General features: G+C 36.5%; 1 protein-coding gene across 2 annotated transcripts in view; it reads left to right on the top strand.

Moving 5' to 3' along the window:
- The window catches only part of MCCC1 (methylcrotonyl-CoA carboxylase subunit 1), a 51277-nt gene extending 38357 nt beyond the window's left edge, over positions 1-12920 (top strand). For both annotated transcript variants that reach the window (XM_010947845.2, XM_045511303.2), the window contains 6 exons: positions 1138-1224; positions 5650-5699; positions 8766-8903; positions 9738-9845; positions 11695-11766; positions 12563-12920. In XM_010947845.2, coding sequence (XP_010946147.1) covers positions 1138-1224; positions 5650-5699; positions 8766-8903; positions 9738-9845; positions 11695-11766; positions 12563-12691 — 584 coding nt within the window. In that variant the 3' untranslated portion in view covers positions 12692-12920. The remainder of the gene's footprint in view (positions 1-1137; positions 1225-5649; positions 5700-8765; positions 8904-9737; positions 9846-11694; positions 11767-12562) is intronic.
- The last annotated feature ends 980 nt before the right edge of the window (positions 12921-13900 follow it).

Consider the following 13900-nt stretch of genomic DNA (forward strand, 5'->3'; position numbering starts at 1 on the left):
TGTACCTGCAGCAACTTCCTTGGTCCTGGAGACTCAGATTCTCCTTGGGTTACCCATAATTTACTGTTATTTCCTTCTTTCTTTTTCCATTTTGCGATCAAATTTCTAACTCCCTAAAGACCTAGGAACTTCTCCATCGTATCACAGAATCTGAACACAGGGAGGACTATAGCAGAGACTCATTCCGGCTGCCACACACGTGCAGCCCTGCTTCAGCCTCCTCCTAGCACCTCAGGAAGCTGGAAATTCATAATGAAAATTCATTAGCTTATTACCCTTACAGTCAGTTTTCCGTTAAGAAGTTCTTCCCTCTGAATTGAGCAAAATCTGAGCTCGCTCAGACTTGCTCCATAACGTTTACTCAGGCTAACTGATCTTTGGAGCAAACAGAAAAAAAAAAAATTGAATCTGTTTATCCCATCATCATTATTGGGATTATTATATTATTATAGGATCCCATTGTTAGGATCTTTAATTTCTAGATTCATTCAAGAAAATGATATTGAAATGTAGTATATAAGTATATCTTTAAGAGATTTATTCTCTGGCCTCATTTTGCCATTTTACATTAAATAAATGCATCTAAATACACTCCATATGATATTCCTAAGCCTGAACTTAGCATTTTTAGAAAGGAGTGTCCTTTTACTCTCACTTACCTTTTTAAAATTTATAACCAGCACAGATAGGAGTTTCAGAATAAATTGCTTCAATTTGGCTATGCTGGATATGGTCCAGCAGCAGGTGTACACGCAAATGTCTCTGGGGTGGACCAGCAACAGAAGAATAAAAGAGGCCAGGTGAAGGAAAAATAGTGAGTGGTAGAGATTTGGATGACCTGGAGTGCATTTGCCCTGTCAAAGGGGTGACCACTATACAGCTTATGCCACCAGAGAATGAGAGTTTAAGTGAAAATATTCTGATTTTTCAAGAGAAACTGGGATTTTTTTTTATATGGAATTTCCTGAGACGTAAATGAAAGTATCTAATTTAAATTTAAAGCAATGAATAGAACAAAGAAAACACATTTGAGCTGCCAGTAAAGGACCTGTGTTTTATGTTTTCTTTTGTGAGGTATAAATTTGGTAGGGTTGATGTTCATAAATTTGTTGTTGAATTAAAAAAAATTTTTTTTAGATCAGTATTCTCCTTTTGCATCCAGCAGTGGAAGAAGACTGAATATCTGTTACACCAGAAACATGACTCTTAAGGATGGTAAAAACAGTAAGTAATGTTTTATTAAAAGATAAATGTGCTTCGTAGAAATAGATCACATTTACCTGAAAAAAAAAAGCAATTCAGCCTGGCTGCAATCAGTCAATTACATTTTTTAACATCCCTAGCCTAAACTTTGGAAGGAAGTATGCCAAAATAATGGAATTGATTTGCTCTGGGTAGAGTTAATGGTATTTGTTTTTCTTGTTTACGCTTTTCCATATTTTGTAAATATTTTTTAAAACATGTCATAAAACATACATAGCAAAATGACTAAAATGAAATATGCCAAAACATCAGTGAGTTTTCTGTCAGATGGTGGGATTTGAGTAGCCTTTTTTCCCCGTTTCTTTGTACTTTCTTAGCTTTGAAATTTTTCTTCGATGAGAACGTATTACTTTTAAACAAGAAAAACAATAACCAAAACTACTCTGTGGAAGGATTACCCATTGCTCAGGCAGTTTCAGGTGGAAGTGGGTTACTCAAGAGCTATAATTTATTAATGTTATCACGTGTAAATTTTTATCTTCATAACAACTTAATGAAGAAGAGTCACTGTTATACCCACATATTGCTGATGAAACTGAGGCTTGGGAAATGTAGTAACTTAATGAAGGCTAGTTAGTGTCAAAGCCAAGATTGACACCATTCTTTCTAACCTTGACTCCTATGCTATTTCTACCACTTTTCCAGTGGAAAAATGATTTTTGATTGCAAACTAATTTGAGTAGGCTTAGAATAGGGCCTGATTTATTGTAACTGAAGGTAGGAGAGGCTGACACCTAAGCCAAAAGGCAGTTTATAAACTATGGCTGAAACAGTGTACCAGAGGGACCAGAATCCTGTAGAAGCAGATGGCTATATTCCTTCTGCTGCAGGATAGTTTGCCTGGGAAGCCAAATGGGTGCAGAGTCAGAGCTGGGAGGGTTGGATAACCTTGAATGTGAGATGTCACTGAACTGTGATAGCTCCATTATAAAGATGTACGTACTAGGTAGAGCAGAATCCTCCTGCCAGCTCATCACAGCATCCTCCTCCCTGGACAGAGTAGAAATTTCTTTACCTCAGATCTTTGTAGACATCCACTCACTTGTTAACAGATTTTTCTTCACAGAAATTGATTGGGTTATAGCTCTTTAGGTATTTTTTCATTCTGAGCCTAGATGGTCTTTGCCCTAAGTGCATTGAGTACATGGAAGGAAAGTTTGCAGACATTTCTTATAAAGTAGCATTTTGCAAATGGTTAACATATCTGCTGGTGTGTTTATTTATTTTACCTTAAAAAAATAGTCTTCAAAATGTGGGTATATTTTACCGTGGACTCCTGTATGCTGAATACAAGTATCAGCAGCAGAGTTTCAGTGGCCTCTTCAACCTAAATTAAACAGAAAAGTCACGTGTAATTAAAATTCAGATGAGCCAACTGTGTTATTTGGCACAGAGACTCTGATCAGTGTTTTGAATTATACTGCACTTCCTGGAATTTTTTTTAAATTTTAAAATAAATAAGTATATAATCAAAAAACCACTATGAGTGCTGTTCACTACATCCTTTTCGTAATACTTTTGAACAGTAATCCAGGACTGAATGTAACTTCTTTCAGAAATGTTGTGGTGAGTGTTTAATAAATGCTAATCAGCAGTGACCGTGGTTGACTAAGAGAATGTGCCAAGCAGGAACTCTAAGGACCCAAAAGCATTTGTGAGTCTAAAGTAGAACCAACTCCTAATGATCTCAGTGAAAACAATCCAGTATTTTAAATATTCAAGGCTTGAAAAATAATCTTCCTTTGTTACTATGGCTATGTGTCACAGAACCCTGCTCTACACTTAATAATAATAGCTAAGATTTATTGAGTGTTTGGTATATGTCTGACACTGTGTTAAGCACTTTCTATGGATTATTTCGTTTGCATTTTCAGAATAGGCCAATGAGACAGTGTTATTATTAGTGTCAACTTTATAAATTGGGAATTAAGGCTTAGAAAGACTAATAATTTTCTTAAAGTTGCACCAAAAGTAATTGATGGAGCCAGAATTTGAACCCACACTCCAGGGTACATGCACTTAACCTGATCTTAAGCATAGTACCCCATGCTACACTTATATGCCTCGTTAAATATATAAGAGGATGTTTAAGGTTCTCTTGTAGGGGGTCAAGAGATGTCTAAAGGAGGAATGAACAAGTCCAGTTACTCTGTAATATATAAAAGAATTTAGAGTTTTCCTGGCAATGTTTTTACTATGATTCTGTTGACATCTGCCAGTTAAACACTTTTCATACTTTATAAATGGAAAGAAAACTGATATGGTGTAATTAGATGTATTTTCTCTTAACAAAGTTTAAAGATATCAACGAAATATAGGGTGAAGAAGTTTCATTCATTCATACATTCAATACAAAGTTTTTGGAAAAAAAAAGATATTCTGAGTAATGCAAAGAAGAGAGAAAAAAGATATAAGGAATTTACCATTTGGCAAGGGGAGAAGTGTATATGCTGGCAAGTTGAATGGTGTAGTGGTTAATAATGCAGGTCCTGGAGTTAGACTCTGTGGGTTTTGAATTTTGGCTCCCCTCTTGTCTGACTCTTGGGCAAGTCACACACTCTCAGCATCAGGTGTCCTCAACCATAAATGGGGATGGTAGTGGCAGTTACTTCCTTAGGTTGTTGTGTATGTTGAATGAGACAACACATGTAAAGGAATTAGCTCATTGTATGGCCTCTAGCAAGCAGTCAGTAAACAGTAGCTGTTATTGTCATCATCATCATCATTATTAAACTGTCCCCTTGCTACTATGGAAAGAACAAAGTAGATATGTATGTCACATTTAATCTTAAAAAAGTAGGTTACAGAACAATATGTATAACAATATCCTATTCTTATAAAAGGAAAAAATAAACTTGTACATTTTAAAAGGTCTGAAAGGATTCGTGCATTAAAGAGTTTAACAGTGATACATCTGGGCAATAAAGAGGACTTTCACTTTTTCTTTTATATATTTCAGTATTTGACTTTTGTGAATATTTGAAACTTTTAAAAGCAGCTGATAAAGGGAAAAAATCTATCATAAAATAGATGAGGGGAGAATCATAGTGAAGTCTGAATGTTCAGAAAGAGAACTCATTCCACCTAGACAGATTCTTCCCAAGGACAGTGAGTGCGTGATGTGAGCAGTGATTGGGGTCTCAGTCGGTATGGCTGGGGACCAGCAGCGTGTGAAGGAGGAGCATGAGCAAAGAGGCACGATTTCAGGGAAGGCTAGAGACATATATGGAGAATATTAATTGGCCCATTTTCCCATTTGTTTGGGACACAGGACTGTGTAGAAGAATGGTGGGAAATAAAACTAGGAGTTTGGTGCCTTCCATAGCATGCTAGGCCAAGTATTTTGAATGGGGGAGGGGGGCATTCTGGGAAGCATCAGCTGGAAGGGCTGGGACTGGAAGCAGGAAGTTCCGGGAAAACCTCCTCAGAGTCAGCCATGCTGGAGAATGGGGGCCTGAATCAGGGTAGAGCAGTGGAAATGAAAAGGAAGAAATGTAGAGGACAGGTCCTTAAAGGGAAGAATTTGACCACTTTATGGTAACTATTGGAGGTGGAAATCAAAGAAGGATGAGGCAAGAATGACAGGTTATAAACCTGGATGACAAGGAGAATGATGGTGTCAGTCATCAAGCTCACAGGTCAGCAGGGAAAGCAGGAGGAAGGAGAGATGATTTGTTGGACCCACCATGTTTATTTAAGATGTCAATGGAGGATCCTGTGGGGAATGACTTAACTGGAGTTCTAGAGAAGGAAGGTCAAGGCTAGAGACAGACTTAAGCTGGCAGCATCCAAATGCTGGTTGACGTGTCAGGAGTAGATGAGATGACTTTGGTCTGCGTTCTCCACCCCACAAAATTTCCATTTCCTAGGATAGTCTTTAACCTATTCTGTCTTCACATGATAATATGAATGTATTGTATATTATATTTGTATAGTCTGTTACAGTTTATAAAGTACTTTCACTTTCAATTACTGTTACATTCTCATACCCAATTAATGGATCAGAATAGGTCAGAAAATCAAGACTCAGAGGTGACCATGCCCCAGATGGCAGATTTGAGTCTTAAGTCAGAATTTCTCTTACTCAATTAATTACATTTTCTACTATGACACGACTGCCTTTCTTGTTGAGGGGGAAATATATGAAATGTCTTACAATCTTAAAAAAGCTGAAACTCCAATTTTAAAAAAGAAAAGTTTGAAATTCACCATTATTGAAACCTGTTTAATTTTTTTTTTAAGTCTTTATTGCCAGAGAGTTAGAAGATGTTGACATCCCTAACAACTAGTTATCCTTAGGTTGAAAGTGAGGTTTTCAGAATCTCAGTTACTGAATAAATGAATGTCTTCTAATTTTTCTTCAATTTCCCCCCTTTTTCCATAAAGATGTAGCCATAGCTGTAACATATAACCGTGATGGGTCATATAGCATGCAGGTAAGCCTTCTTGGTTTCGTTCTACAGTTCAGAGCTAAATCTGGTCTCTCTCATACTGAGTAGAGTCTTTTTTCACTCTCTACTTTCTCTTAAGCCATTAATTATTATGACTGTAGTTAGGAGAATGTTATGTGCTTTCATTTCAGACCAATTTGGAGAAATTAGCCCCTATACAGTTTATGAATATCTACTCAGTTTGGCTGTGATTTCCTTAAGAATAGAAATGTGGTAAAATAATAATAATAATAACAACAACAACAGCAGCAGCAGCTTTGAATCAGACACTTAACAAGCCCCTAAAATATGTGCATACATTTACATCTAAAGCAGCAGTTTGCAAACTTTTTGGTCTGAAGGCTTCTATATACTCTTAAAATTTATTGGGACTCCCCAAAGAGCTTTTGTTTGTGTTAGTTACATTTATTTAATATTTACCATTTAAAAAATTGCTCTGAGCAAAAAAAAAAATTATTATTATTTTAATGTATTTTTAAAAATAAACATAATATATAAACTATAGAGATTAGAGGCATTAAATACATTCACATTGTTGGGCAACCATCACCACCATCCATCCACAGAACTTTTCTTCTCTTGCAAAATTGAAATCCGGTAGCCATTAAACAGTAAGAGCCCATTCCCTCTTCTCCACCTGCTCTCCCCAGGCCCCTGACAATCACTATTCTACTTTTTGTCTCTATACATTTGACTATTCTAGGTACCTCGTGTAAGTTGAGTCATTCAGCATTATTCTTTCTGTAATTGGCTAATTTCACTTAGCTTAATGTCTTTGAGGTACTTCATGTTGTAATATATGTCCGAATCTCCTTCCTTTTTAAAGCTGAATAATATTCCATTGTTTGGATATACCGTACTATTTATTTCTTCATCTATCGATGGACAGTTGGGTTGCTTCCAGCTTATGCCTATTGTGAATAATGCTGCTGTGAACATTGGTATACAAATACCTCTTCAAGACCATTTTGAATTCTTTTGGGTATATAACCAAAGAAGTAGAATTACTGGATCATATGGTAATTCTTTCTTTAATTTTGGTGGGAACTAATGTACTCTTCCATAGTGTCTATACCATTTTGCATTCCCACCAACAGTGCACTGAAGTTCCAGTTTCTCCTCATCCTTCCTTGCCAACTTGTATTTTGTTTGTTTTGGTTTTTTTCTTTTTCTCCTTAAAAAAAACTCCTGAGGTGTGTGAAGTTGCATCTCACTGTGGTTTTGATTTGCATTTCCATAATGACTTAAAATGTTAAGTATCTTTTCATGTGCTAATTGGCAATTTTTTTTAAATTTTCTTTTGAGAAATGTCTATTCAAGTTATTTGCCTTTTTTTTAATTGGGTTGAGTGACAGGATAAACTGAGAAAAGTTTAAAACCTAAGATTACACAAGCACATGTTGCATTAGCAATTAGAGGGATATTATAACATGTCCTACAGTCTAGAAAATTCCATGGTATGCTTGGTGAGAGAATGAATGTTAAAAAGACAAATGACATTCTATTATTATGAAGTAGTTTGACTCTGTGGAACCCCTAAAGGGGTTTTGGGGACCCCAGTGGATCTCAGTTTTTAAAAGTTCATTAAACTGGCAAAATGAAATGCTAGAGGGGGAGGGTATAGCTCAAGTGGCAGAGCTCATGCTTAACATGCATGAGGTCTTGGGTTCAATCCCCAGTACCTCCTCTAAAAATAAATAAAATAAACCTAATTACCTCCCTCCCCACCCCCCCCAAAAAAAAGAAAAAGAAAAAAGAAAATACATGTATGAGTTTTTTAAAAAAATGCCAAAAGGGTTAAAAAGCAATGTGAGAACCCAACTAAATTCCTATAGTAAGTACAAATTCAGAGACTAAAATAAATCATTTTTAGTATGAGGTAAGAAATTTCAAATCCTGCAAAACAAATTTATCAGTAATGCACTTTAGATCCCCCAACACTTTGAGACACATTGGGTTTTTTTCTCTGAGATTCAGAAAAATGATGGAACATCTACCTCCTTTAGTATATGAGAGCTGCAGTTCTTTTGGTACCTCTAGTTTAGGGACCCCTTCTTATCCCTTGGTAAATGATAAAGTAAATTGCAAATTTCTTCTCATCTGCTCATGAAACTACATTCACAAATTTAGAATGTGCTTTTGTGAATCATTAAACAAAACTGTTCCCAAACTAACCTTTATGTCCTGAGAATCCCACAAACATTCAAGTGGCTGTTTTAGTAGGTTACAAAGCAGAGTAAAATGTCATATTTAACTTAGGATAGGTGAAAACCAATGTATAAATACTGCAGTGTGACCTGTTTCACTTTAGCCTACATAATATATTTGAAAAGAATAGCCGCAGGACTCTGACACTGACATGGGAATTGAGGTGAAAAATAGAGAAGATTTCAATGGGTTTTCTGTGTGTAAGGGAAATTTTTTTTCTTGGGTGTATATGTGAGAAAACATCCTTTAAAACAGAAAAGTTTCATGTCCTTTTGTCAGCTATTTTGAAAGATTAAGTGTGAAATCTGTTCTTCAGTACTCTGTCTTAGAGTAAGAAAATTGTGGTCAATCTTCAGCTAATTTATCTTCTTAAATCGTGACTGTAACCCATAAATTGGATCTACATGTTGGTGAGATAAAAGAAATCTATCTAATTATGTGCTTCTGGCTTTTTTCATTATTGACTTTGACACAGTAAAACTAAATTTGACTTTGGGTACTCAGAAATGAGTATTAACATATACTCAACTGAATTTTAATAATTTTGCTTACTTTGATTTGTATTTCTTTTTTCCTTTTTTACTGCTATTCTTAAGTGAACCTCTATCTGTTGCATTATGGTGCTGTAGATGTATAACCACTTTTTTCTTTTAATTATCTTAACTGCTGTTTCTTTCTAGAGCATTTTGTTTATGAATCTTAGGGGGAAATTTCCTACATAACTTAAAAAATTTTTTTTACCTACTACCTTTTGAAACTATTACTAGTAAAGAATTGATTTTGATTTTAGTTCTATAGGATTGTTTGTTTATTTTAAGGATCTTACTTTTCTGTTTTTTTCAGATTGAAGATAAAACTTTCCATGTCCTTGGTGATCTTTACAGCGAGGGAGACTGCACCTACCTGAAATCTTCTGTTAATGGAGTTGCCAGTAAAACTAAGCTAATTATCCTGGACAACACTATTTACCTATTTTCCATGGTAGTGTCTCTTCTTTATAATAACACTATTGGAGTTTGAGAGAAAGTTGCTTGGCCAAAGGCATTCCACTGAGTTATTATTAGAAAGATCCTGCTTCCTTCGCTCACTGCTGTGACATTTTCTCTATTTCCCTTTCACTGTTTCTTTGTCACATTCCCGCCTTCTCTAGTTCTCCATTCATCCCTTTTGTTCTCACATATTCTCACTGACAGACACATACTTTCTTCCTTTAATCCTCAAATACCCTAACCCTCTTGTCACAGCATGTCTCCCTGCTCGGGGAGCAGTGTTCTCTCAGGGATTGGTGCCTGAACACTAACGGTACCTACCTCATAAGGTTGTTGTGACAATCAATGACGTAATATATGTATAATTGTTAAGAACAGTTCCTGGCTTAGACTAAGCACTTGATAGTGGGGATACTGCTAAAAATGGCTTCCAGACAGTGCCTGTCTTTTACCAACAGTGATTAATTATTTTAATCCCCTGTGAGGCTTGTATGCTGTTATTTCTTTATAATAGGAGACGATGACTGAGAGGGGTTTAGTAATTTGCTTAGGGTCACAAAGCTAGGTTAGAACCCTGGTATTAAAGGTGACTAATATTTAACATAGCTTGGAAAACAATCATATGTACATCTATCAAAATTCATCAAAGTACATGTCTGGAATATGTGTAGTTTACGGAAACCATACCACAATAAAAGTGTTTAAAAAAAAGCAAAGCAATCATTACCTCAGGTATATTACTAAAGCTGCAGTGATAAGATCTTGATTTAATTTCCAGTTTATATTATATAAATATATATCCTATAAATATCATTTCTCTGTATAGGATGGAAATACTCAGATTGGCATTCCAGTCCCCAAATACTTGTCTTCAGTGAGCTCAGAAGGAACACAGGGAGGTGCCATAGCTCCTATGACTGGAACCATTGAAAAGGTAATGACGTGAATGTATGTGGAACGATGCAGGAAGGCCTGATAAATGTCTTTGTTGAACTTTGTTTGTGTACCCTTTTCCCCTCTTTCTAAGTCTTGCTCACTGGAAAGCATCCATTTCAAGAAAACAAGAGGATTTTTATAGATTCCAGTTCTATATTACAGTTGAACTTTAATGAAAATACAATTTACCTAATTTATGATAAAGACTGTTCTTTGAAGTGGGAATTTTCATCAAAGTACAAGTTGTCTTTTTATGGTTACAGTGGAACATTCACCAAGCATTATCCAAAACATAAAAGGTATTGGTGAAGAACAGTGTAGTTCGGTGTTGGATGCAGTACATGTTCAGAGTTGAGGTCCATACTGATGTAACTTCAGTGATGATAGATCAGTAGTCTCCTTTTATATCCTTGAACACAGTAGAGTCCCCTCAAATGCATTTAAGTCATAAAAATTCAACTGTATATTCTTGGTACCAACAAATAAAAGAAGAAGAAAGCAACCATTTAAATAGTGTGAGTGATTTCACCCACCATTCCCCTCTGGAGGTGTGTGCCCCCAAAGGTGACAGTGGACTTGGGGACTCGGATCTGCCTTTTGCTCATTCAGTCTCAGTTCCCACAGGCCTCTGGTAATCCCTGCCCAGGGTGTGCACAGGGTTTACGTTTAAAGGCACTTTTCAGACCATTGATTTCATCAAATGCTACTAATAAACATCACCCAGTGTTGAGTGATTGTGGGACTTGCTGGCTGTTTCTCATTTTTCACAACTTTGGCTATACACGTTGACTTTAGAACCTAACTCTATTGTGTGACGTTTCTAAAAACTACCTGATAACCATGTTAACCAAGAAAACAGTGAAACAGTGTGGGATATGTGAGTTCATTTATACCTGAAAAAAGGAAAATAAAGGTATTTTTCTGGGTCGCCAGTAAGTTGAATTTTGCCACATGAAGATTGTTTATACATTTACCACACAAGATCCTGAAGACTTGAAACACTATCCTATACAACCTAAAAACTGGAAAACCAGGCAAGACCCTGCCTGTCGTGAAAACATTTAAGGATAGTATAGACATATCTCAAGAGATACTGCAGGTTCAGCTCCAGACTACCGCAGTAAAGTGAGTCACACAAATTTTTTAGTTTTCCAGTGCATATAAAAGTTATGTTTACACTATATTGAATGAGTGACTGGTGTATGAAGATAGTGACTCCTCTCAACCCCCAAGCACACCATAAAATGTTATTTTCACTGTGTGCAGTAGCATTATGTCTGAAAAAATGCTAACGTCATCTGCACCATCAATGAGTCATAACCTTTTTGTTGGCAGAGGGTTTGAGATATCACGAGAATTACCAAAATGTGACACAGACACAAAGTGAACAAATGCTGTTTGAAGAATGTCGCCCATAAACTTGCTCCAGGCAGAGTTGGCACAAATCTTTAATTTGGGGGTAGGGTGAGGGAGGGAGCAATATCTGCAAAGCACAATAAAATGAAGAGCTATAAAACGAGGTATGCCTGTAGTCCTTCCCTGTTGGTTGTGTGTCTTGTCTGCACATTTATGGAAAGACAGAAGGATCTCAAAATACATAAAGTGTATTCATCTGATTCAAGGAAAACTAGATGGATTAGGGGGTGGGGTGGGGAGCTGAGGAGTGCCCCCCACTGACGACAGTGCCCACAATGCCAGGCTGACCTGTGGGTCTCTGATTTGTGCCAGTGTGTTTGTATTTGTCAGACAAGACAACCACATAGACTTCAGCTGTGTACGTTTGTATTCCAACTCTATACCACAAAGGACCTCTATGTTTTTAAATATTAGCCTGTCTTAATCTCTAGGTGTTTGTGAAAGCTGGAGACAAAGTGAAAGCTGGAGATTCTCTGATGGTTATGATCGCCATGAAGATGGAGGTGAGTAAAATCACCAGTTCACTTGCCAAGTAAACTTTGGGAGCTTTCATTCCTAATCATTCTTTTGCCTTATTTTGTAAGTTAAGACCATTTTAAATATTAAGAGCCATGGGCTGATGAAGCATTAACTGCAGGAAACAAAACAAAACCATCCATCTCTTAAATAAATTTTCATTTTAATTTTGTGAGCTCATACCTGTCGTTTCTGATTCTGAAATTATCAATAGCTTAGATTCAGGCAGTAACCCAATTAAATGTTAATTTATTGATATTTTCAAAGCCAAACTAAGGATGCCAAGCATCAGTATCAAAGTGAAAACCTCGATCAAATTGAATCAGCTGTTTAGGTTTTTAGATGGCTAGAAATTGTAGGCCAGTAGTTCTCAGCCCTGGTCACGTATTGCACTTAGGGAACTTTTAAAAAAGATTTATTTCCCCAGATCAGTTGGAATGGAATCTCCTAGTGGGGAGCCCAATGACCAATAGTTTTAAAAGCTTCCCAGGTGAGATACTACTGTGACGCTTGAGCTGAGAATTACTAGCTAAACTAGAGCTTCCCAATGACTGGCCTTGAAAGTGACAGGTGTATCAAGGTAGTGACTCCTCTCAACTCCCAAGCCCACCATAAAAATGTTATTTTCTCTGTGTGCATGGTATGGGAAAGTTTTGGAAGCGCTGATCGGTGACAAAACATCAGAACAATTGACTTCATTTTTCACTTTCTGTGTTTTTTGACGAGGCACGTGCTCAGTCCTCACTGGCATCACAGCTGTTGTCACGCCTTGTGTCTCTGCAGCATACCGTGAAGGCGCCAAAGGAGGGCACCATCAAGAAAGTGCTCTACAGAGAAGGTTCTCAGGCCAACAGACACGTTCCTTTAGTCGAGTTTGAGGAGGAAGAATCTGACAAAAGGGAAGCAGAATAAACTCCATCAAAGAAACGGCCAATTAAGCAGTATCTCTACACCAAAAAGAGAAAGTGCCTTCCTGCTTTTCTCTGGGTCTAAAGACCAGCACCTTTACTAAATGATTGTATGACTGTGCTGAAAACTGTTTCATATTTAAAAATCATGCACTTGGGTCACAAATACAATAAATTATCTCAAAATATTTTATATTAATAAGATTAAACTGTACTTTTTTATTGGAAGCTAATATGGTTTGTTTCTGTCTCAAATTTTATACAATTTAGTTTATTTAGGAAGGTGGGCAGCAACTTGGTCAAAAGAGAATGACTGAAAGGGGAAAGGAGATTTAACTAAATTATTTCTCATTTGCAGTCATGACAAAAATGGACAATAACATATTTCAGAGACAGATGTCATAGTGCTAAACTCAACCAAGGATTGGTTTTTGCTAAAGAGTTTAGGCAACTTCTTAGGCAGTTTAAAGACAGGGATGTTATTTGTTTGTTTTTGTGACTGGAAAGTTTCAATCTAGACTACCTCTGCCTTTATTGTTCTTTCTAAGCTTGTACAAATATATATGCACACACACTTGCTTTTGTGTACATATATTTTATATACATATAATATTTAAATTATATATTATATACTAGTACATATTTTTTCTAGAAACACATTTACAGCGCCCTGCATTTTCAGGTATCCACTGAAGTGTTAAATATTTGAATTGAGTTCTTGCTGCACACATGAGACTGTGTTAAATGTTGTGGAGAATATAGAGAAATATAAACATATGGTCTCTGTACTTTAAGATGCCAGTGATTTAATTGGAAAAATAAGACAACCATGTCAAAAGTTATATGGGAAAACAATCAAATCCAAAATTAAACAAGTCCATTGTCAACAGAGTGGTGAGAAAGGTACCAAATACTAAATTTGGAAATGCTGAGTTCTCAAGTAAATCTGATTACACAGATTAGTTAGAACATCTATTTTTCCAACAAGGCAGTATGCAATATCCTACGATGTAGGTGGGATTGAAGACTAATGTCATATGACTGGGCAAAACAGGTATTTTAGGAGCTGGGATGGGAAGAGAGTTCTTTGGGCAGGTGTGCTCAGGGTAGGTTTCATAAAGGAAGGAGAACCCAGAGACAGTAGTGGGGGGTGGGGTGGGAGTTGTAGACTAAAAAGGAAGGAGCAGGGCTACGCAGCTGAAAATGAGCAAGT

The sequence above is a fragment of the Camelus bactrianus genome, chromosome 1, assembly GCF_048773025.1.
Source record: "Camelus bactrianus isolate YW-2024 breed Bactrian camel chromosome 1, ASM4877302v1, whole genome shotgun sequence".
Classification (NCBI taxonomy): Eukaryota; Metazoa; Chordata; class Mammalia; order Artiodactyla; family Camelidae; genus Camelus; species Camelus bactrianus.